This window comes from Sitophilus oryzae, unplaced genomic scaffold (assembly GCF_002938485.1).
Source record: "Sitophilus oryzae breed Bouriz unplaced genomic scaffold, Soryzae_2.0 scaffold_1297_pilon_pilon, whole genome shotgun sequence".
NCBI classification, from domain to species: Eukaryota; Metazoa; Arthropoda; class Insecta; order Coleoptera; family Curculionidae; genus Sitophilus; species Sitophilus oryzae.
This window is the reverse complement of record NW_022145945.1, coordinates 1,389,182-1,415,948: the sequence shown is the minus strand read 5'-3', so window position 1 is coordinate 1,415,948 and position 26,767 is coordinate 1,389,182. Positions and strand designations below refer to the sequence as shown.

General features: G+C 32.1%; 2 protein-coding genes across 3 annotated transcripts in view; one reads left to right on the top strand and one right to left on the bottom strand.

Moving 5' to 3' along the window:
- The window catches only part of LOC115874529 (actin-histidine N-methyltransferase), a 76,218-nt gene that overhangs the window by 45,738 nt on the left and 3,713 nt on the right, over window positions 1–26,767 (bottom strand). The window lies entirely within an intron of this gene.
- On the top strand, window positions 131–26,767 carry LOC115874528 (DNA ligase 1). The gene is made up of 4 exons (XM_030889696.1): window positions 131–438; window positions 22,583–23,020; window positions 23,954–24,916; window positions 25,327–26,767. Exons 1-4 carry the CDS (start codon window positions 283–285, stop codon window positions 26,401–26,403), a joined length of 2,634 nt encoding a protein of 877 aa, XP_030745556.1. The 5' UTR covers window positions 131–282; the 3' UTR covers window positions 26,404–26,767.

Genomic DNA, 26,767 nt, shown 5'->3' with positions numbered 1-26,767 from the left:
GATGGTACCAGACAGGTTCATAACCATTCAATCCCACCATTATCGCGATCATAGGCTTTTTAGAAAGGCCTAAACACCTTAGCAAGCACATGGTGCGTACCAATGAGTACCGGCCGATATCAGTCAATCGCGGAGTAGATTGTTTGCCGTACGCATGGTACCGTTAAATCCAGTCGGTTTCGATAATTTTTCGCGAAAAAGATAAACAAATTTGATTAAAAGAAATAAAAAAATGGACTGTAATGAATAGAAAGTAATAAAGAAAAAAGAAAAGACAGAAAAATGAAAAAATATTCGATTTTGTTTTTAAGTTTGTTGGCTGTGATTGTTGTTAATGTTGTTGTTGTTTTTGGACAGGACGAAACTATTAGTGAAAAAAGTGAGAAGAAAGATGTAGAACAGAGTGGTGAAAATAGAGAAATGAGGGAATATGTTGAGGTAAATACAAAAAAAAATAATGCCAAAAGATGTACTTCACATACGGAGCGACCAAATATGATTGAAATAGTAGGCTATTCTGATTTTGTTCCTTTGGTTGGTAATACATTTAAGAAATTCGAATATTTATCGGCTGTTATCACTAGAGTCAAAACAAACCAAAAAATAAATAATAATATAATTGAATTTTTTGACAATATTTAAATACGTTTTCCATAATAATTTGAGACTTATCAAAATGAGATGAGAAATAACTGGATTTAATTTGAAGGTGTTCTAATTTAATTATTCGAATAAGTGTATTAAAACATAGAGGTTAGGTTACGTGATTGTATTTTTTTGTAATTAAAAGGGATATTAAAATATTATAAATCAATAATTTTATGCCATAAAAATGTTTGTTGGAAGGTATTCAATATACAGGGTCCGCAATAGTACGTTGGGCATGTGTAACTCCTAGAATAAAAACTTGAGAATTTTGTTTTAGTGCCAACCTAAAGTATGTACTAGGAAATTCAGGAAAATTTTTAACTTCTATAGGGTGACTCAAAAAAGTGTGAGTGGATCGGGATGATTTTTTTTTAAATAGAACATTCTGTATATTATTGTATTTTTGGCTTCCTTTCAGATCACTTTACATAATCCTAAGATATGAGTAAATATATTTCGATAGTTTCAGAGATATTAATAAATAAATAAAGAATATATATTTTTCGACCATTCTTAAAAAATTATTAAAAATACAAGAACTGTCCTGAAATCAAAACTATATTAGGTCTTTACTTTAGATGGTCTATACTTATTTTGCTATAAATATGGTAATCCTAAATTATACAGGATGTTCAAGATTCTACGGCAAACTTTCTAAAATGTAACTAATTTTTCTTCGTTTTTTTTAAATCGATGCCCTGTATCCTGTATATTATTTTTTCAATAGGCGGAGAATTAGAAAATGAACATTTTTTGCATCTAGAGTAATTCAAAATTTTTAACGGTTTTGCAGCTATTCGCGGGTTTATATTTCATATGGCATTTTCCACAACAAATTTTTGAACAAAACCACCCAATGAAAGAACCATATGAAATAATACTGCATGTAAAACCATTAAAATTTTTGAAATATTTTAAATACAAAAAATGTTAATTTTTTAACTCTCCATCTAATAAAAAATAATATACAAAGAAAAATGATTTTATATTTTTGAAAGTTTGGCGTAGAATTTTGAACACCCTGTATGATTTACGATAACGATATTTATAGCAAAGTAAGTATAGACCATCTAAAGTAAATACATAATATAGTTTTGATTTCAAGATATTTCTTGTATTTTTAATAATTTTTTTTTAAAAAAGGCTGAAGTATATTTTTTATTTATTTACTAACATCTCTGAAACTATCGAAATATGATATCTTAGGATTATGTAAAGCCATCTGAAAGGAAGCCAAAAATGCAATAATATACAGGGTGTTCCATTTAAGAAAAATTATCCCGATCCACATACACTTTTTTGAGCCACCCTATGAAGTTAAAATATTTTTCTGCAATACATGCTCGTACATATTTAAGGTTTGTATTTAAACAAAATTCTCAAGTTTTTTATTCTAGGAGCTACAGATGCCCGACCCACTTTTGCTGGACTCTGTACAATAAATTACATTTTGAAATTAGTATGTAGTAAGAATTTTTATATATTTATTGTTTCATCTTCGCTTATTACTTTCTGGTTGCACAGTATTTTGAAATTGTCCAACTATACTTCTCTGAGTTATTTTTGAGTTACTTCACCGATTAACGTTCAATTTCTAACCTTGTTTTGAACCCCGGGATGAAAATAAGTCGTGATTATGTAATTATTCCTTTTCAACACTATAGTTGTATTCAAAAATAGCAACTTTTCTCCATGAAAAATACGCATATTTCATAAATAATAAAGTCAAAACTTGTAAATTTTCAAAATAAAGAAAATCAAAAAAAATGACGATATTTTTTATCCGATTTTCAACTACATCATTTAAAAATCATTTTTACTTAACATAAAAAAATGTAAATACAACCTTCATAAAGCCAAATGGCGGTAAAAATAAAAAAGAGTACAGGCGAAGAAAATGACTAGGCATGATCGGTCTTCCGGTATACCGGTACCAGGACCGGTACTTCGGAAATATTCCGGTATCGGTATCGTCTTTTTCAAGACCGGTATACCGGTACCGGAAGACCGATTTTGGTACCGGTACCGGAAGACCGGTTTAAATCGGTCCTGAAACCATATGATCGAAAAACACTGCTTCAGCGATGGCTGTGAAATAAAGATCGCTGTCATCTTAAGGTGCGTTCACACAAACTGCGCCGCTCCGCGCCGCGCAAATCATTTTACTTTTGTGCGCGGTAAAAAAAATACACTTCAAAAGTACATATTAAAAAAAGATTTTGCGTTTTGCGCGGCGCGGCGCAGCCGGTCTGAACGCACCTTTATATGGAAAATTATATAGGATTTTTTTTCGATCATTCAGTATAATACGCTCAGGAACATGCAATGTAATTTATTTTGATGTATGTTTAAGGCATTGCTAGTCTAGTTTGGCCGAGTAATCTAGTCTTCTTTTTTTAGTACATCTAAAATTCAAGTAAAGCATCTTACTCATAGATCACCCATGTGTATATTATGTACATAAATTAAAATGTCCGTAAAACTCAAAGCGATATTCAATAGCGTCTACTCTATAATTTAAAAAAAAATTGTAAAATAGCTTCTTATTTCCCCGCTCCATTTATATCTCCAAGAACAGCAGCTTCCAGTACTTTTTCCATTTTTCATAAGTAAAAAGAATGTTGGACAAGAAATCAAGAATATGCCGGAAATGTGAACATAAACAATGAGAATCTTAAGTTAGATCAATAATGTTACAACGGTAACGGTTAATCGTAATACATTTACGATATATTCCGAGAAATCTAATATATCCCTCAAAATACCGTATTTATTACGTTACCGTATTTACTTAACGTTACAGGCACGGGAACTTTCTATTTACATTTTTTAATACGGTATCATGAGGTACTCACCGGCACAACAACCAAAACCAAAACTGTTATTTCAGCCTTTCCGATATTCCGGTTCATCCGGTCCTTCCGGTCTTCCGGTCCTGCCGGTATACCAGTTCAGTATCGGTCCCACCGATCTAATTGTTGGAACCGGTATACCGGTTGTAGGACCGGTACTTGGTGATAACCGGATCTCGGTACTGAAATCTTACGACCGAACATCCCTAAAAATGAAGCCTAGGGCTTGACCTCGCCAAAATTACCATCGATTGTCATTTCTCAGCCGTCTTTGACGCCATTTTTTTTTTCATCGTCGTGGTATTGTATTTATTACACGTGTTTTATTATTATCGATATCCCAGAGAGAAAAAAATGTCGATGCATATTAAAATAACCAGTTGCAAAACGCCAGATCGTTGCAATTAAAATTCCTTGCCGGTAGGATTTGCTGCAATACATAAAATTGTTCGACAAATAAACCATTCATGGGTCGGTATAGTTTATGGCGCGTTGTTTACCACGAGTACCCAGTAATAAAACTAAAGACATTGCTTCCTAATATAGTAAACTTTTCAATTAAAATAACAATAATTAAAGGATTTTGTTAAAAATATATGCTGCGTAGTTTTTATTACAATGTGGGACTGATGCAGTGAAATCTACGTGAAGTCATGAAATAGGTTATACAGCATAACTGTTTTTTTTTTTATTTTTCTTATAAATAATAAGAAAAAATCAGTTTTTTTAAAATAAACACCACATGAAATTTTATAATACTCTTTACCTCTATACTTCAGAGCAATGCACATCTACATGAACAAATGCAATGCAGGAGAAATTTTTTATAACCAATAACATTTTGGCGTAACGTTTTAAAAACTTTTTTAATGTGTGAATTTATTACTATACATTAGGAGAAAGTATTAAGTATAGAATTTCATATTTCTACATAAATCAATATTACTATCGATAAACAACCAGATGCGAGCTAAAAAGTGAACAAAAAATATGCAAATATTATACAGGGTAAGTCTTAAATAAGCGTAAATATTTTAAAGATAGTATATTTCGCAAAAAAAAAATGAAAATTTGAAATTTTTTGAATTTTTTTTTGGAAATTTGTTTTGTTCTTAATTAAAAAAAACATAATTTCTTGATAATATGGCAACATAGGAAGTAGATTAAATTTACAGGAAAGAAATCCCAGGAAGTGGTTCTGAAAATTTAAGCAAATTTTTTTTTTGAGAAAATAACTCGGTTATTTTGAACTTATTTAAAAAACGGTAAAGGAAAAATATGTTTCTTTTATCGAGATCTACCAGCCCTGAAAATATGTGCACTTATTTAAGACTCACCCTGTATATACTTAGCAGGATATAAAAAGTTACATACACACACCGGAAAAATATAGGGATATCATTTTATTAAAGTTAAAAATAAATGTTTTGAATAAACAACCACATATTTGTAGGCCGATTCTTTCTACTTCGATTGAAACGAAGTAGTCACACTAGTTATTTCTAAATTTGGGATATTTGCAGAAGTGTTTGTGCATTTTTTGTCAAATGTATAAAAAGCACCTAGCATCAATCGTTCGAATTTAACCTGTACTGGCTATGTTTTTATGATAACTGGCCAGAATTCATTCAAATAACTCTGTTTAGTATTAAACGACATTATGGAGCGTAGACATCTTAACAGAGACGAAATGCTAAGGGCCATGGGTATGCTTGAAGCTGGAATGCGCCAAATAGACGTAGAGCATTAAATACAACGCAAAGTGTAATATCGCGATTAAGTGCACGCTGCCGTGAAAGTGGTGATGTTGCTGAAAGGCACACAGGGCGACATCGCATTACTACCCCTCAGCAAGATCATATTTTACAATTAAATGATCGACGCCGACCGACTCTTACAGCACCAGAGCTTAGTTTAATTCTCCAGGAAACACATAATGTAACCGTTAGTCCTGACACTGTTCCCAATAGATTAAGAGAGGTCAACTTAAGAAGCAGACGCCCCTGGAGAGCTCAACCCTTAACGAGAGGAAATCGAGAGGTACGATATTTGTGGGCTCAAGATCATGTTCAGTGGTCGAATGAACAATGGGCCAATGTTCTCTTTACGGATGAGTCACGCTTTGGAATTCATCCGGATTCGAGAAGGCTTAGGGTATGGAGAGAACTGGGAAATCTTATTCGCTTGGATCATATTCAGGAAGTGCACCCTTATCAAAGTGGAACAGTTATGGTCTGGGGAGGAGTCCAATTAGGCCGAAAAACCGATCTGGTTTTTCTTGAAAGGTTTCTAGCAGGAATCACATATCGTGATTTAATTCTTGAGCCTGTCGTGTTACCATATGCCAATGATTTTGGGAGAAACTTCATTCTCATGCATGACAATGCACGGCCTCATACAGCCAGAGTGGTAAGTGAGTTTATCAATGCTCATCAATTCATTTGTTACCCCACGTTGGGCGCCAAATATATTAGCCTCTCACGACATGGTACACTATATGACTACTGTATGACTTTTGTACAAAAGCGAAATTTGCAGTGTACCGAGCAATTATAATCCTGGGTGCCGTACCGCACATGAACGCTTAAATAAGTTGCAACAGAGACACCTTAGACTACTAGTAGAATCCGGTAGTTCCATCTTGTCTCAAACGTATCGGTCCTTGAAAAAGCTAACTGCGAGAGTATTGAAGCCATGCTTACAAAATCCCGCTTAGATGGGCTGGTCACGTATGCAGAATGCAAGAAAACCGCATACCAAAATCTCTGCTTTACGGTAAGCTTGTAGACGGTAAAAGGAGGCCGGGTGGACAACTCAAAAGGTACCAGGACATTTTCCACGAAAACTTAAAGGGGATTAACATGCAGAAAGAGAAGAAGCAGTTCACAATAGAACTCAATGGAGAAGAATTGTAAACTCAGTTAACAGGGACAACCAAAAAGTAAAGAGGCAACAAAGCAATGAGATTTTTGAATGTCCGGAATGCGGTAGGCAAATAACATCACGTATCGGTCTTTTCAGTCACAGAAAAGCTCATGAAAGAAAACGCCTTACGTGACCATTTTCTGTCCTATCCATTTCTTATGAAAAGGATAGGACTGGAGACTGTAACCCAAGAGATCAGAAAATCTGAAAAGGTCGCATTGGCAGAAACCGATAACCACCTCAAAAATCTAACCTTATCCTAATACCCCTGCCTCCCGCGTACAAAATGGGATACGATTTCCTTAAGCTCCGATTCATTAATAACCGATTGTATCAACGAAGTTGAGTTGCCCAAGGGGCGTCCGCTGGCTAGGTAGCGGTGGAGAGGGTTCCCAGGGGGTTCCAAAGTCCGTAAAAAAATAGAAATCCGGAACGATTTCCGATAGAATTGGACCGTGTGTAGCTGGCATTATAAATATTTGCATATACCGTATGTTTTAAATAAAAAAATAATTACAGAGACAAAAATAATTTTAGAGACTTTTATTCATACTCACGACATTTCTATACGCACGCATATCACTATATTGTGTTTTACGACTACGTTTTTTTACTTGGAACTGCTTTACTTATTTCAGGTTATTATGTAATTGAACATATTATTTTGTAAACCAGAAACAATGTTTTACCATAACCATAGATATGTATAACGTTATTAATTATATGATTTAATCAAGGAAATGTATAAAGTAACTTATGTATAATATTAGATTTAGAAGAAATGCTGTTCTCATGGTTTCAGTTTTATTGTTATTTATTTTGAAACATTCGAACAAAAATTTGGTTACACAAAATAATTATATATTAATTAATTATCATAATATATCTTTAAGAAAGTTTCAATATCAGAAAAATAAGAAAATACAGAAACGCACAAATATACAGGGTGAGGCTTAAATAAGTGCAAATATCTTTAAGGGTAGTATATTTCGACCCCAGAAACACATCTATGTGGCTTTTTTGCGATTTTTTTTTAAAGTTGGAATTTTTTGAATAATTTTTTTGATATTTTGATAGTTATACTGATAGTTAAATAAAAAATCGGTAAAAAAACTTTTAAGTTAAACGGTTGTATCTTATGTGCGCTGAAAACTAGAAAATAATAATAACAATTAGGTATTTTGAACTTCTAGTTCAGAAATATTTTAGTACTAGGCAGAATAGCTTTTAGGCATATTAGACTAAAATAAAAACGTGGGGCCCATTAACTATTGCTGTAATACTTTCTTCTATACTAAGTGTGAATTGCATCGACTTACTATAATCGTAACTGGAGATTTTGACATTCAATAACCAGCCGTGGCGGCTTTACCAGCGAACGCCGAGCTCATGATCTACCAAAGTATAAAGATATGCTTTGCCATAGGTAGGATTTTAGAGGGTCCCCACGTTTTTATTTTAGTCTAATATGCCTAAAAGCTATTCTGCTTAGTACTAAAATATTTCTGAACTAGAAGTTCAAAATACCTAATTGTTATTATTAGCTTAATTCGGGTTTTTCTTATTACCGATTCTGAACCGTCCTAGAACTGTGATGCGTATGCGCAGAAGGAAATATGAAGACATTATTTCATTTGCGCGTGCGCTGCAGAATTCTAAGACGGTTCAGAATCGGTAATAACAAGAACCCGAAAAAAGCTATTATTTTCTAGTTTTCAGTGCACATAAGATAAAACCGTTTAACTTAAAAGTTTTTTTACCGATTTTTTATTTTCTAGTTTTTAGTATTTAACGGAAATGCCTACCGAATATTCCTCATTCTATTTAATTCATTTAGTGCATCATTATTACATGGTTTTTTACCTGATAATTTATTACAATCTGACGCTCAGGTGTTTCTGACGCTAACAACTCTCTCTGTCTGTCGCGTTCTGATGCTAGCCTAGACTCATGACGCTCAGGTGTTTCTGACGCTAACAACTCTCTTTATCTCTCTCGTTGTGATGCCAGCCTAGACTCATGACGCTCAGGTGTTTCTGCCGCTAACAACTCTCTCTGTCTGTCACGTTGTGATGCTAGCCACTCATGACGCTCAGGTGTTTCTGACTCTACCAGCTGCCTTTGTCTCTCACGTTGTGCTATTAACCTGGCATTATGTTGCTCAGGTGTTTCTGTTGCTAACCGTTCTCTTCGTTTCTGTAGTCGACTATAGGTTTCATTTTCACTTTCTTTTGCACGTTTCGTTCTATACTTTTCTTTCGCCTTTTCGAGCCTTCTTTTTCGTTGTGTAGCAGTTTCGTTTTTATTTTTGTTTGTTTTTTTATTTATTGTTTCCATGTTGTTTAGTCGGTCGACTCCCCCCAGAGGTTCAGTAGAGGGGCAAGGCTATAATATACAACAGAGGCGCCCAATCTTGAGGGGAAAACGCTTGCGACATTACATTTTTAGCCACCCTAATGCCATACAGTCCTCAGCACGTTTTAACCTATTACCTTAACTTGGGTGGTAAAGCTACCGCTAACTACGTAGGTACATTTAATCACCTTTTTTTTATCTGTCCTTCTAACGTCACACAATCTTGGACACAACTGTTCTGGACACGACTACTCATGCCCACACCTAATACGCCATTTTGTAACGACGTCCATCTTGGATTTTAAATTTTGTCATAATCACAGTATTCTACTAGTGTAGCCCTTTCATTTGATACCCATATTGAGGGGGTTGTGGAAAAATATGAAATCCGCCATTTTGTACCGGCGGCCATCTTAGATTTACAATGTTATTGATATTACTATATTGTATTGTCATCGGAACTAAAGGTGTGTACCAAATTTCAGATCAATCCGACAACAGGAAGGTACTTAAATTTCAATTTCTAATTTTGACCCAAATAAACAAACAAATAAATAAATACCATACGGGTCGAGCTAAATAAAACCGTTTAAAAACCATAATTTATTCATAATATGGCAACTTAGGTAGTAGATTAAATTTACAAGAAAGAAAATCCAGAAAAGATACAGAGGTTCTCAAAATTTAAGCAAAAAATCATAATTTTAAAAAAAATTTAAAGTAAAATAACTGTTATTTTGGACTTATTTGAAAAATGGTAAAAAGAAAATATGTTTTTTCTATGGAGATCTACCAGCCCTGAAAATATTTGGACTTATTTGAGGTCCACCTTTTATAAATAGCATGCAGCTTTACCTATGATATAATGTTCTATAAAACAAAAATAGTATACAAGGAAAAACATTTCAAACTAGCAATTTTGTCTATTAGTGAGTGATATAAGAAGCATTTCTATTTACCTTCTACGTCCACAGTGGTCTTTAAAAAAATCGATAACATTAAATACCAGTTGAATAACCAGAGAGAATAATTTGCATCCTAGTTATTGAGATGTAATTAACTCAGAGTGCGGCGTTAATTTCATACGATAATATACAGGGTGATACCGAAATTGTTACACAAAAGGCTATGCTGTTGCTTATAATCCGCCTACCTAAAAATCTCTTAAATTTTTTTTTTACTTTTCATAGATTTCACAACATAAATAATTTGGCATTAAAAGCACGTTTTTCAAAATATGAAAAGTAATTATATTTTTTATAGAAATATAAGGAACAAATTCTTCTGTGTGTAATAAATCACATTTACTTTCAAAACTGAAAGGGTTTGTAGTTTGTATTACGTTTAGATTTTTTATTAATGCCAATAAAAAACTGTAACAGCTTAATGATAGATATTATAGTAATTTCGAATGTGTTCCAAGTTGTTTTACCTTCATCGAGTCGGTAGCTTAACAACGGTCATCGATTGCCCATTCGATAGACGCAAAGATTTGCCGTGATAAACATTTAATCGTCTAAAGCACACCATACACTGCAAGACCTGTATGTAACTACAACAGAGCTTTTGTATTTACAGTGAGAAGAATTCTTATCGATCTACCACCATAAAATAAAACAGTATTATTAGAAAACTCAGGATGTGTTAACTTGAAATTAGTAATATAGTATACCGGTGGTACATCTCAAAAATGGCTCACCCCTATAACTTTTTTATTTTTTTCAGATAAAAAAAACTAGATTTCGTATGCCAGTATATAACAAAAATTAGGATTGACTGACGTATTCAATTCTTTTCTGTCACTTCCTGTTTCGCCGGAAATGACTACAACTTTTGATTTTTAAATGATACACTCGGTATTTTTTTTAATTCATTCGACAGAATATGTCACTCTGAATAGAATGACATAACGTATGTCAACTTTTGACATTTTCGCGTATGGTTTATTTGAATTTGTAACATCCGGTTCATAACGACAATTTGACTCGAAATACCAAGTGCGTGTGGTACTAAATTATACTCAAAAAAATGTTTTTTCCAAATATGCTAATGAGCCACCCTCGTTCCATTTGAAAAAATTGAGATATGATTAAAATACGATTTGGGCATCTTTTAAACGGCCAGGACAAGACACGAAAAACATTAGACGCTCAAATCTATTTTTCCAAGGCTCCTTGATTAAAAATTAGTGTTTTTAACAACACCGAAATTTAAAATACGATTTTTTAAAGTAAAAATGTCAAAAGTTGAATACCGTGATATGTCATTCTATTCAGAGTGTCATTTTCTATCGAATAAAGTAAAAAAATACCGAGGGTGCCATTTAAAAATTAAAAGTTGTAGTCATTTCCGATGAAACCGTTGGTCAATCAATCCTAATTTATGTCATATACTAGCATACCAAATTTCGTGTTTTTATCTGAAAAAATAAAAAAGTTATAGAGGTGAGCCACTTTTGAGACGCACCCGGTATAGAAAACGTCGACAATAATTCTTCTGGAAGGAAATTCTTGAGATAAAAAGACGGTAAGTGTTCTTAATAAGAAAAAAAATGATACAATATTCACATTATGGAATACTTACAAGAAAATACAATACATACATACAAGAAAAAATCTGAAAATCGCCAAAAAATCAGAAACAAATATTTTTAAATACTTTTATTCGCGTTGGATTAGATCAACTGAAAACAAAGACAATTTTCATGCCAGAAGCAAAGACAATAATCAATTAAAATACACTTATCTAGCTTATTTTAATAATATTGTTTTTTATAAAAAATGCATTTTTTTAACTAATATATTTTTAGTAATTTTTTAGTTAATTGAGGGCATTAATACAGGGCATTTAAACTCACGGTCCATATAATAAAAACCAAACTAAACAAAAACAAAATATGTTTCTTTATTCGTTCTAAGTATTAAATAAGTACAAATATTTTCAGGGGTAGACCCAAAAAACACGATGAGTTTTTTTTCCAGAATTTTTTTTTTGAAAATTTCGAATTTTTGTTGAAAATGTTTTTGCAGATTTTTTTAGTTTTTAGTTAACATAATTTCTTGATAATATGGCAACATAGGTAGTACATTAAATTTACAAGAAAGAAAACTCGGAAAAGATCCAGTGGTTCTCAAAGTGGAATTAAAGCAAAAAGACATATTTTTTGCAAATTTTCAAAGTAAAATATCTGGGTTATTTTAAATTTATTTGAAAAACCGTAAAGAGAATATGTTTCTTTTATCGAGATCATGAAAATATTTGCACTTATTTGAGACTCACCTCGTATAATAAACTGTTAAGGTCTAAAGTCTATCCAACTAGAAGATACAGAAAGTGACAGTTGTCTGTCGTTTTAATTCCCCAGTAAATGGTGTTTTCTGTCAAAATCCCCTTCTCTGACTGATCTATTTAAAACAAAGAAAATCTACCTTTTAAATTTTAGGATTTGTAGTGTGAAACTCCCTTTAGGAATGTAGCAATAACTAAATAGAAAAATATTTTAATTCCTTACAACACCTGCTTAACAAGATGTAATGCGATTTAAAAGAAAACTGAACATGTATAATATATGTATACCGCTGTCGTGTTTGTTAATCATATACAAGACGTGATCAAAATATTTAAGAAATTATATGAATCTATAAGCTTTCTACAACATGATTCTGATAAAAGAATTAAAGAATATTCCAAACACCACGTAGATAGTCGAATCAATCAAAAAGAAATCAAAATATTGTAAATATATCTTGGGATAAAAAAGGAGTATAAGGATAAAAAGGATCAAGGTCCATGTATTCATTCACTAAAGACGGAATCGACATACCTCTAAAACGAAAAAAAAACACGGTGTCACAGTAGCCTTTGAAATTACAAACCATGATGATTTTAAAATTACTACACCTTGCCATAGTTTGAGCTCCTATCTCTTATACAGGGTCCGGCAGGGGTGGATGGGGAAGTGGAAACCGGCCCGGGAATAACAGGCCACCGGCCCAAATCCACAAAAACAAAATGACCATAACGAAGAAACATATTTTATTTATTAATATACAGGGTGTCCCAGAAATAAGTGCAAGTATTTTAACTGGTAGTATATTTTGGCTTCAGAAACACGCCTATCAGTTTTTTTTTGCGAAAATTTGGAATTTTTTTTAGTTTTAAGTTAAGAAAACATAATTTCTTGATAATCTCTCAACATAGGTAGTAGATTAAATTTACATGAAAGAAAATACAGAAAAGATCCAGTGGTTCTCAAAAAAGCATTTTTTGTTTAAATTTTCAAAGTAAAATAACTCGGTTGTTTTGGACTTACTTGAAAAACGGTAAAGAGAAAAAATATTTCTTTTCACCAAATCTGCCCCTCTGCCACTTATTTCTGGGACACCCTGGGTAAGGGTCAAATCACCCCAAGTAAGGGTGATTTTCGCTCGGGCGAAAAAATCTCTTTTGCCTCCAGTTTTTTAAAAATATTGAAATTGTCTTGATCAAAATTTTTATAAAGATCAACATCTGAATTTTTACTATATAGCTCAGTTTCACAGTGTTCTACTGTTTTATTTCCATTATATCGATAACGGTAATTTGATCTTGAATATGCTACGGTTTTCAATCACGGTTTTGAGAAACTTTAAGACTTCCTGTTTCATTCAGTTCAGCTGGCCCAATCCTCTGTGAAAAACATTATTTTTAACTTTTCAGGTATATACTTTCTTACAGATTGTAGAAAGAAATTCTCTCTTTTCTGGTACAGCAGTAGCCTCGTCATGTATACGTGTTTTAATTTTGGTATAATTCTCATTGCGTAACTTTTCCTAGTTTCTACATTTGATATTTTGTATAATAATGCCATGACTCAAACGAAAAAAAACTTCGCAATACCTAAACAGTGGATATAAATGTGTTTTAATAAAAGAATAGTGGTAAAACTATACAGAATGAGTCTTAAATAAGTGCAAATATTTTCAGGGGTGGTTCGACCACAAGAACACGTCTATGTTTTTTTTTGTAAACAAAAGATGTTGAAAATCGTGTTTTTTCTTTGAAATTTTCCTCTATATTTTAGAAAAAATTTTAGAACGTCCTGTTCACCGCAAATTTTCCCACGGTATAGCACAAAAAGAGATGCAAATACAGAAAGATTTAGGTGGTATTCTTTTTTTAAATCAATCAGTTTTTTGTTTAAAAATTCAAACTTTAATAACTCGGTTATTTTGGACTTATTTGAAACACGGTAAAGAGAATATAATATTATGTTTATTTTATTCATATCTACCAGCTCTGAAAATATTTGCACAAAACAGCACAAATAAGGTGCACTTATAGACTCACCTTGTATAATAAAAGATTTCAAATGGAACAACAATCAACAGATGTTTATTAAAATTATAAGTGTCTCAGAGGAAGACATCTAACAATAGTTATTTCACAAATTGGTCTTTATGTTTAAAAGCAACTAACGATTATATTGATGCAAATTTATTAGTTAGTTAGGCAGTCACTAAGAATCTTACGTAACTTTAGTTAGAAGATTAACCATTTAATTTTTGCTAAATCAATCTTTTTTGAGCTCTGATCGGGACCGGCCCATCTTCCCACCGGCCCATCCCCCCACCGGCCCACCGGCCCATCTCCCCACCGTTTTTAATTCTGTAATTTCATTTTTAATTCTGTAATATTTTTTAATTCTGTAATAAAAAATCTAATAAAAAAAAATATACAAACGTAGTGTTCCATTTAAAAAAAACACAAAAACTATTTTATACTTTAGAAAGTTCCGCGTAGAATTTTGAACATCTTGTATGATTTACGATTACCATATTTATTCGGGACCGGCCCATCTTCCCACCGGCCCACCGGCCCATCTCTCCACCGTTTTTAATTCTGTAATTTCATTTTTAATTCTGTAATATTTTTTAATTCTGTAATAAAAAATCTAATAAAAAAAATATACAAACGTAGTGTTCCATTAGAAAGTTCCGCGTAGAATTTTGAACATCTTGTATGATTTACGAATACCATATTTATAGCAAAGTGAGAACAGGCCATCTAAAGTAAATACCTAATATAGCTAAATAAAACACTAAATCACCACAATACACCAAAACACTTTTTAATCATCTGCTGATGATGCTAATATGGTCAGCGAAACGCGCGTCCAGTATAAAAGTAAAAGAGTTTTGGTGTATTGTGGTGATTTAGTGTTTTATTTTGCTGTGTAACACCAAAGGTTCCAACCCCAACTGTAATTACCTAATAAAGTTTTGATTTCAGAACAGTTCTTGTATTTTTAATAATTATTTTAACAAAAGCTGAAAAATATATATTTTTGATTTATTTATTAATATCCCTGAAACTATCGAAATATATTTACTCATATCTTAGGATTATGTAAAGTGATCTGAAAGGAAGCCAAAAAGGCAATAATATACAGAGTGTTCCATTTAAAAAAAACATCCAGATCCACTCACACTTTTTACGTACATACTTTAGGTTTCCACTTAAACAGGTTATATAGGTTTTTATTCTATGAGCTACAGATGCCCGACACACTATTGCCGGACCCTGTAGTTTCCGAGATCCCAAAATGTTCACCCTCAAAATTGGGACACCCTGTATAGTTGCAAGTGCAAATTTTCTACTGTCGCCAATTGCCCACTGGCAAAAAACTTTCTTCGATTAGTGCATGGCACACTGCAGCGTATTTTGTATCGCCAACATCGTGGTGAAAATCGATTTTGAGCCTTTTCACGGACGTGTCTTTAACGAGAAACGATCTCGAGTATAGAACCTGTCCCCAAGTAGTTTAATGGTTGTTTTTGCCTAGTTCTTAACACATTCGTACACCACTAGTCTGGTTCCATTTCCCTTTTAGTAAATGCAGCGTTTACCTTAAACAAAAGCATATTGGGAGGACATGAATATGGTATGCGGTGAAATATCTTTAAATATCTTATTTCCACGTGGATTGACCTTTTTCTCAGTATTTTGTACGAGTGTGTGACTGTTTGTTTGTGAGTTCTCTTAACGATCAATTACCTACACACGCAGTACCCTACACAGGGTGTCCCCGGCTGAGGGTGCGTTAGAAGTTTCTAGAGAACCACAATATCTAGATCGGAGACGTATATTTTTCTTGATTTTATCTAGCTTAATTCCTTTGACATTGAGTGTCAAAAAGTTATTTCTATCTGTCAAAAAACGAATTATTTGAATTTCCTATATTATAAATACTGCCTGTCCCCTTAACAGTTTAAAAAGTGTATTTATAAAAATGTATCTCGTATTTTCGCTCTTTAGTGATATCTATAATAGTTGATATTATTAATAATATACCGATATATGACCGAAAAAACAGAGGAAAGTTGGCTTGAAAATGACGATCGATAACATAGTGCTTTTTGAACAAAGTGTCACAATATGACATGGCCAAATCTATTGTTTTACATCACTTCTTGACGTTTAAAGTCATTTAAAATCAAGAAAATCTTCTTAAGACCAACTGGCAGTAAGAGCCATTAAAAAACAAAGAAGAGACAGGGCCAAGTAAACGACGTCTAGAGCTTGACCTCGCCAAAATTATCATCGATTGTCATTCCCCCAGCATTCTTTGACGCCGTTTTTTTCTCAATCGTCTGGTATTATGATCTATAGAAATACTATTAGTGCAGGTGGATATACTTATGTATTAAAACAACATTTATACATATACGGTTACTCGGTAATGAAATTTTCCGTTACGATTTCAAGAGAAATGAATTATTTTACTAGATTTGCATTTACAATTAGAGAAATAGGAACGCAAAAACTTACCATTTCATCGAAATACATAATTATTTATACCAAAGTCGGAGAAAGTGAAAATTAGTCTCCAACGTCGAATAATTTTGCCTTAGTAAAATGTAAATGTGTGTTAAACATGATTAGATTTTTAATTGCCATTTTTAAGTACTTACCCGAAGAATAATATATTTATGAGCATGTTAAATCGTGCGCAAATAAAAAAATACAGAACTTGATATTGTGAATACCGTTTCACTTTTCAACAGTATTATAGTTTTGTGTGTTGTTTTTATTGTTATCTTCTGTAATATCAGACTTATTTGAAAACGATTTCTCTTAATATAATCGTTCATTTAAGTAATACCAATTTATATAAAATTTATACTAATCTATGCTAATATATAAAATCCTTAAGTGACTGACTCACTGATTAATCCCGCGATCCTGCTCAAACCACTCAACGTAAGAAGCTCAATTTTGGCATACAGGTTGATTCTAGGGTGTAGAGGTTCGATAAGAAGGGATTTTCCGAAATTCCAGTTCTAAGGACACAGATCCAGCAGATGTACTGTACATGCTTTGGTTAATTTTTACGAGCGAAATAAACTAATCACGATCCATTTGCAATTATTTCAATTAATAATTAATTCATTATTTTTGATGTGATTTTTTTAATATGACGAGATGGTTTTGGTAACAATTGTCGTCAATACGTACTAAAGTCATATTTCGCTGCATCGGATACTCTATACTAAATTAGATAAAAAACGTTAAAGGCTAATGATACAGTCCTGGTTTTAATAAACATGAAATGAATGATTTCAACTATCGAATGGTTTTATTCGAATAAAATCATTCATTCATTTGTATACTAAAGCATATGTGACAACCTCGCCGTGCGACTAAATGCTTATCGTTGAGCCACGACTATCGAATGCTTTTGATAAATGAAATTTAGTATTCGTTTGATTTTTGTATGCGTCAGTGGGTTATTAGTTCTTCCAAATTTTTATAATTTCGCCGTATAAATACTGTGCTATTTTTGCGTTTATTAAAATAGTTAAAATACTAAAATAGTAGTTATTTTTTAATTTTATTTATTGACGATTGTGTGCATGTGCAGGTGGTCAAAATTTTTCCGAAAATTTGTGTGGTTTTCCGTAGTCTGATCTTTCAATTATTTAATTTTATATGGTATATGGTTTGGTTTGGTGAACTTACAATTAATTTTAAAAATACATATTTGTATTTTAGATGTTTTAATAATATTATTAGTTGGAACTTAATAATCATATTTAAGTAATGTGGTTAAGTAAATGGTTATCGAACTCAAACTATGGGGTGAGAAAATTAAAATGAAAGTTTTACACGTGCCAATTTTAAAAAAAAGTTAACGATGTTTGTATTTTGTTTATGCTAATTCTCTTACATGTAGTTTTTTGCGAAGAAATATTTCATTTATTTTTTAAAGTAAATGCCAGTAAAAGTAAATATAATTTTTAAATAGTAATATAAAGCACCTATTATAAATAATTTTGATTTCTAATTTTTTATTTATATTTTCCTTCCATTACACTGCATGCTTAGAAAATTAATAAATGTTTATATTTCACGATTTTAAAATTTGTTGTTAATATAACAAATTAGTTCTGTAATTATTATTATTTAATAAACCAACGTTGCCACACACAAAAAATTTAGAGACTATATTATTTTTAAATAGGATCTAATATAAATAATTTTGACATCTAATTTGTTGTTTATATTTTGCTACTACTTATAAAAAATATTTATATTAAATGATTTTAAATTTTGTTGTTAATAGGTATAACAAATTATTACTGTTATTATTATTTATTAAACCAGTTTTTGCTTAAAAACATTAAAAATAATTTTCCTACATCCAAAATAACAAGTATTATTGCAGTGTAACAACAGAATATTAATAAAAAAATGCAGAATATATAGACATACTATCCCTAACTAACAGAAGCGAAACAATAATATTCTTTGCTAATATCAACTAATACCAAAATATGGCAACAGCGCCCTTCATAATGTATTTTCTGTGTAAATACTAGCACCTCAATAAAAAAAATAATGTGTCCTTATTTGGTCCTTATCTATATCTGACTCCGCAATAAATCAAAGATGCCGGCTTCTTTCATAGCATTAACACCGACCGCTGTCGGGCTTCTCGGAAAGAAACCTACGTCGCCGGGCGACAACTAAAATTCAGTTAATATTTTATTATAATCGATCCTGACGAATAAATGAATTTCATAAATGAATGAATTTTATAAATGAATGGTTTTTGCTGCCGAATTACTAGAATACAATATTTCAAGGCAGATGATGGATCTATTCGATAATTTTTATTCGAATAGTTTTCAACGAATGTTTTCTAACTATCGAATTATTCGAATGAATTGCAACTATCGAATGTTTCGATAGTATTCATTCGATACTTCCCACTACTAGTTCATACTGTCATTGAGGCTGCATATATCATAATGCGTTATGCTTTACCATTCTGTTTTAAGAACTAAGCGAAGTTCATTTAATGAAGCTAGTACCGCTTCGCGACCTCTAACCATCCTGCCAAGCATTTCCCAAATGTCAAACATGATGGGCAGAGTTCATAGTAGTATATAGTTCACAATAATCACCAAAGCTGCCTTGTTATATTGAAAAAAAAATCAAAAAGAAATTATAATTAAGTTCATTTCGCTCTTAATGCAGCTACAGACGTTCATGCATACTTGACAAGTGTACTTGTACAAGCGTACTTGTACAAGTTTGCATTGACTCCACACAATACAAGCGCACTTGAATAGTTTTAGTAGGTAAAAATGGACGAAGAAGACGCGCTAGCTCTTGCGATGTTCGTTATTCTGCTTAAACAAAAAGAAAAAAATAAAACCCGTCGATTTTGGTGCAAAACTGCCTTCTAAAAAGGAATATTTGTATTTTAATAAAGCACGCTTTTAGATGTTTCAAAAAAATTTTAATAAGAGTAACTTTAACTCTACATATATGTTTCGGCTTGTTAGGCCTTTTTCAAGAGTTTTTTAAGAACTAATCGTCTAACTACACTGTAACTATATATATATTTACTGAGTGGGTTCAGAGAGTTTATAATAGGGGTAATAAAAAATGTGTTTAGAAATCCTTGTTGGTCGTTAACATTATTTTCGTTTTTAACAGATTTTAGTATTTCAACTGTTCAATGTAATTTAAGCGTCTACCTTTTGTTTCTCTGTGTGTGTAACTTAATTGAGTTTTCATTAATTTTGTGATTATTTACTATACAATGAGTTGCAAGACTAGAACTATGCTGGAGATTATTACAGACTTTACATGTTCTTTAATCCTTATATCTAAATTTCTACCTGTTTGGCCTATGTACACGGCATCACAATCATTGCAATCCACCCTATATATACCCGACTTATTTTTGACATTAGTTTTGTCTTTATTATTTAATAAAATTTGACCTAAATTCTTTATTTACGTTAATAGTTTTACATCCTATTTTATTGAGATTATTTGATATTGTTGTTAAATTAGAATGTAGTTTAAAGTCGATATTGTTATTGTCTTTAGAATTAGCGGAATAAAATTTTCATTAATATTTTTCTTTTGTTTTCTTTACATTTTATCAATAAGGAACACTTCTTAACCATTGTTGATATGAATTGTTTAATAATATTTAACTTTTAGTGGTGACATTTTGATTTTTGCCAGGATTGGTGTGATTGACTATATGTATTAGTGTGTCTGTGGTAGTGGGTTTTCTGTAAATATTTACATCTATTAGACTTTTATATAATTGTAACATCAAGAAATTGATGGTATTATACCTTTTCAATAGTAATTTGGTTCTGGTTAATTGAATTTAATAATGTTAAAAAACTGTTTAAATTTCTCTCGGTGCCTGACCAAATACAAAAAATGTCATCTACATATCTTGCCCAATAATTAAATACAAAAGACATTTTTTGTATTTGGTCAGGCACCGAGAGAAATTTAAACAGTTTTTTAACATTATTAAATTCAATTAACCCGAGAATACAATTTACTATTGAAAAAGGTATTAATACCATCAATTTTCTTGATGTTACAATTATAAAACAGTCTAATAGATTACAATTTGATATTTACAGAAAACCCACTACCACAGACACTGTAATACATAGTCAATCACACCAATCCTGGCAAATCAAAATGTCACCCTTTCATAGTTTATTCATAGATTAGTAATGTTTCCACTGAGCCCAGAGAATTTTAAAAAGAGTTAAATATTATTAAACAAATCGCCATCAACAATGGATATAAGTGTTCCCTTATTGATAATATGCTAAAGAAAAAACAAAGAAAATATTAATGAAAATTTTTATTCCGCTAATTCTAAAGACAATAACAATTATCGACTTTTAAACTACATTCCTAATTTAACTAACAAAATATCAAATAATCTCAATAAAATAGGATGTAAAACTATTAACGTAAATAAAAGAAATTTAGGTCAAATTTTATTAAATAATAAAGACAAAACTAATGTCAAAAAATAAGTCGGGTGTATATAGGGTGGATTGCAATGATTGTGATGCCGTGTACATAGGCCAAACAGGTAGAAATTTAGATATAAGGATTAAAGAACATGTAAAGTCTATTAATAATCTCCAGCATAGTTCTGGTCTTGCAACTCATTGTATAGTAAATAATCACAAAATTAATGAAAACTCAATTAAGTTACTACACAGAGAAACAAAAGGTAGACGCTTAAATTACATTGAACAGTTAGAAATACTAAAATCTGTTAAAAACGAAAATAATGTTAATGACCAACAAGGATTTCTAAACACATTTTTTATTACCCCTATTGTAAACTCTCTGAACCCACCCCCATAGCAAATATATATATATAGTTACAGTGTAGTTAGATGATTAGTTCTTAAAAAACTCTTGAAAAAGGCCTAACAAGCCGAAACATATGTGTAGAGTTAAAGTTACTCTTATTAAAAGTTTTTTGAAACATCCAAAAGCGTGCTTTATTAAAATACTAATATTTCAACGATGTTTCACAAGGAACCAACCACAGCTTCAGTACAATTTAATAGGAATATTTATTCGCATACTAATATTTTAAATGAAGTGAAGTTTTACCCTGCTAAATATTTGTTCTTAAACTATTTATATTTTTTACAATCGAATCGCAGTTTACAATTTTGTAATTAAACTTTTATGTGCAGCCTCTCTTTTGTTTTTATTATGATATAGTCCTTTGACTTTACTTGCCATAAACAAAGAGATTCTCTATAAATACTAATGAACTCCACTAATACCTCGCGCATACTTTTTTCATGTTCACTAGCCATTTTTATCTATCTTCTGGTAACAAACAAATAAGAAACAAGCAATAAACCTACTAGAATCAACTTCAGGCTTACGCAAGTTTGATACACACGTTCATGCATACTTGCGCGAGTCACTGGGGCATGAAGAAAATTCGTACAAGTCTATGCCACTTGCACAAGTCGAAATACTTGTACAAGTTTGTTCCTACACACGTTCAAAATTCGTATACAAGTACGCTTGCACAAGTACATTTGTCAAGTATGCATGAACGTCTGTAACCGCCTTTAAAAATTAACCAAGGCATGTATTGACATTGACATGATCCAAAAAAACAAAATGCTCAGGGGACATGGTTCTGACCGTAAAATTATATTTTAAGAAAATTTACACGCGAAATTATTGTACAGGGTGTGTCAAAGTTAAGGTAAAAAAACAACTGCCCGATTCACCCTGTATAATATCCCAAATAATAAAGTTTATAAAGAATTATTTGAAAGTTCACGAATTAAAGTTGATATAATTATATACAGGTTGCTAAAAAATAATGAAAATAGGTCTAAAAATAACAAAAATATAACACTTTAAATTTGACTAAAATTTTCTCCGTTGTGTTTTTTGATTATAAATCCACATACTTACGATTATTTATTTTTATTTTACAGAGCTGGCACGGCATCCAGACAATCCCAGAGGGAGCCACCGATTGGATACCCCGTGATCCTTACACAAACCGACCAATCAAACGACGTAGACTGAGAAAACGAAAAAGGCGACCTCCGGTAGTAACATTCCTAGACGATTCCAAAGAACAAATCCTCCAACCTGCCACAGACAACCTGGACCAAGCTGGCAACATTAGGATACCTTTACTGATAGAAGAAAAAATTCAGAGTAGATTACCAGAGTTGAAAGACCATCTGACACCTCCAGAAGAAGAGGTTTATTTGGATGAAGGCCAGCAACAGGACAGAGTTACGTTGATGGATGACAAATTCGTTGAAGAAGCTGATAGGTTTACTTTACCTAAGAAACGGAAAAGGCCTAACATTAATGGAGAATGGGATGAACATGATGAAGTTGAATATTCAAAAAGAAAAAAAGTAAGTAATCTAGAGAAAAATGATATATACCGGGTGTGTCTCAAAAGTGGCTCACCCCTATAACTTTTTTATTTTTACAGTTTACACAACCAGATTTGGTATGTTAGTATATGACATAAATTAGGATTAATTGACGTATTCAATTGTTTTCGGTCACTTCCTGTTTCACCGGAAATGACTACAACTTTTGATTTTTAAATGGCACCCTCGGTATATTTCTATTTTATTTGATTAATAATGACACTCTGAATAAAATGACATATCATATGTCAATTTTTAACGTTTTCACATATGGTTAATTTGAACTAATAACGTGCGGTTCATAACTAAAATTTGACTCGAAATACCAAGTGTGTGGTATCAAATTATCCATAAAAAAATGCTTTTTCCAAATATACTAATGAGCCACCCTCGTTCTATTTGAAAAAATTGACATATGATTAAAAATACGATTTGGGTATCTTTTAACCGGCCAGGACAAGGCACTAAAAACATTAGACGATCAAATCTATTTTTCCAAGGCTTCTTGGTTAAAAATTAGTGTTTTTAACATAGACACTTTAGATTGAAATTTCAAAAATATTTTTTTCTTAAGCGAGAATGTTAAAAGGACTAAAAACAATTGAATACGTCAATCAATCCTAATTTATATCATATACTAACATACAAAATCGCGTTTTTTTATCTGAAAAAATAAAAAAGTTATAGGGGTGAGCCACTTTTGAGACGCACCCGGTATAGTATTCCATTTAAAAATATACAACTTTGGTTTGAAACTATGTTTGAATCGCCCTGTATGTTGACAAAAATATTTTCCATTGTTCCCATATGATGTAAAAAATTGAAATAAAGGTCACAAACCAAACACCTAATATAGAGTTTTTTCGGAAGCCTGAATCACCCTGTATTCTAAGGTAATAATTATTTTTTTAGGTCCAACCAGAGCGTCAAGACTCAGAAAAACTCACCGTTATCAGTAATCCAGATTTAGGAATCAGTCCTCTGAGTGCCACTATAAATTTTGGCCCAGAAACTATACCTCCATCAAAAATAGAAGACAAAAATGAAAAATCCACGATATACTACGGTAACCCTAAACCTGTAGATGAAGAACAAACAAAAACAACAGAAGAACCCGATAAAATAACCAATTTGAAGGCAATTTTGAAACAAAACGGTGGCCTGAGTCTCAGCGAAGTACTTCAGAAGAAAAACCTTACTTTAGCTGAACTGCTAAAAGGAGACGCAAATGCTATTAAAGCTCTTACTGAACCACCTAAAACAACAATGGAAACTGAAAGTCCAGAAATTTTAACTGAAAAAGTCGAAATGACGACAAAATATAAAAGATTACCACCATCTTCTGTTTTAAAGAAGAACTTGATTAACAGAAAGTACGAACAGAATGACGAGGAATTTTCCGATACTGAACTGGCAGAAGCACAAAGAAAACGCCAAAATTTACTTCAGGCTTTCAACAAAATACCAGCAAATACTAAACATAGTTCTTTTAAAGAACCAAGCAGTACGGAAAAATCAATCTTAACTTCTCCAGACCCTAAAGAAGCAATTTCTTCATCATCTGAAATAGAAATAAATGAAAATAACACAGAAATACCTCAGGGAACCACTACAACGACACAAAAAGTAACTACGAATTCACAAAGAGCAGTTTTAAGAGTGCAATCGAGACTGCCTCTTACTAACGCAAAGTTGAACAAAATTACTTATAAAAGGATGCCTCCAAAATATGTTCCAGTGATCAAAGAAGAAGATACAACTAAAGAAGAGGAAGAGAACTATCCTAAACTACCTATCGTACCTTTGAGGCCTATAAAAATCGACGTTAAGGATTTGTTTGGGCCGAAGAATACAGAAAATCAGTCTGAAGAAAAGGTAATTATAACACGGTTCTTTTTTCAAAAGTGGTTCACCCCAAAAATGATTTACTACATATTGTAACTCTTTAGAAGCTTCTAATATTCAGCAAAAAAGACACCTTGTAGAGAGTCCTTAGGGAGGGTCGAAAAAATCGACCGTTTTTTTTAAATTAAATTAAAAAAACTTTTTGATATATTTTTTTTTCTTATAGATTAATACTTTTTATATTAAGTCACGACTGTATATCAATTTAGTGTGTCACACCGTACCGATACAAATTTATAATAAGAAATCTACCATACGAAAAAAAAATCGGCGTCAAAGACGGCTGGGGTTTACGTCTTCAAGTTATCATCGATTGTCATTCCCCAGCCTCTTTGATGCCGTTTTCTTTTACCATACTGTATTTTTTCTTTATATTTTAGGATGAACCATACCGCATGGAAATAGATCTAGATAACTTGACCGACAAATCAACCACAACTACCACTCCCCGCACAACTACAACATCCACAACCCCTTCCACAACCACCACCACCACAAGCACAACATCTACAACCATAAAACCACAAGTCTTCACAGAAGACACGGAAAAACTCCAACCATTCACAGCCAAAGAAGAAATCCTGCAAATCCTTCGAGACCCCAAGGCCAGACAAGATTTAACCAGAGTCTTAGAAGCCCGAAACATGACAGTTCAAGAATTGATTGAACAGAGAGAGAGAGGTTCAAGCCAGCGACATCTAGCTGACATTTTCCACAACAACACCAGAGAACCTGAACCAATTGACGAACCCCTGGAAGGACAAATAAGCTCTGAAGTTTTTACAAGTTTTCCCATTTTTTCCAGACACCCCAAGAATTTATTTGATGAAAAACCTGAAAGCCAGGAAAATGTTGAGACGATTAAAGCAACAAATACTAGCTCTATTTTTCCTAGCTTCAAAATAGAAGTTCCTGAAGAAAATACAACAAATTCTTGGTCAAATCTTTACCCGAATTTGTTCAACATCGAAACCAAAAACACCATAGAAAACGCAGAAGAAATTCTACCATCTTCCAAAGAGAAATTTGTGAATGAAATGCCTTTAGATATTCTAACCCAAGAAGACTTTATACAGAGGGTTGATGACAATAACGAAAGAATGTTCTCTTCAAATGAACAACTCGATTTCGTTGTTGACGAAGATTCTCACAAAATCTTCAAAAATATCCCGTCAGGAGTTAAATCAGCCATAATAGCTAGCTTGCTGATCGTAGGATTGTCTGTGATGGTTTTTATAACAATACTAGTAATATTTAAATGGACTCAAAAAAAGAAGCAAGGCCCTAACTACAGGGAAAGCTTGAAACCACAGATGTTTAATGTAAAAAAGCGAAATATAAAGAATTTTGTGGTGGAAACTATGGGTAAAGCAAGAATGAATTATTACAGGAGTCAGATGAGAGGTATGAGTGACAGTATTTGGGAGAAAGATAGTGACAGGAAGTTGTCATTTTGAAAGAAATTATCAAAGAAACGGTTTATATACAAATAAAAATGTTAGAAAGTGCCTGTGACACCAAAGTGAATTATGAGGTTTTGAGGGAAGTTGAGATCGCCATAAATCTTGAAAAAATAATTCTAGCAAAGGCTTAGAAAATATTTCATGATAAATTTTTTGGAACTTTGTATTTTATAACAAATCAAATCAAAAATTTTCAATGTAATTTTAAGATGTTTTCAAAGAAGTGCTGTAAGAATTTCATTTAAACACAACAGTACCTGTATTTAACAGTACTATTTTTTAAACAAATATCCAATGTATGTTAATATTATATGTACGGGGTGGGTCAAATTCGACGCTTTTAAATGGAAACACCCTT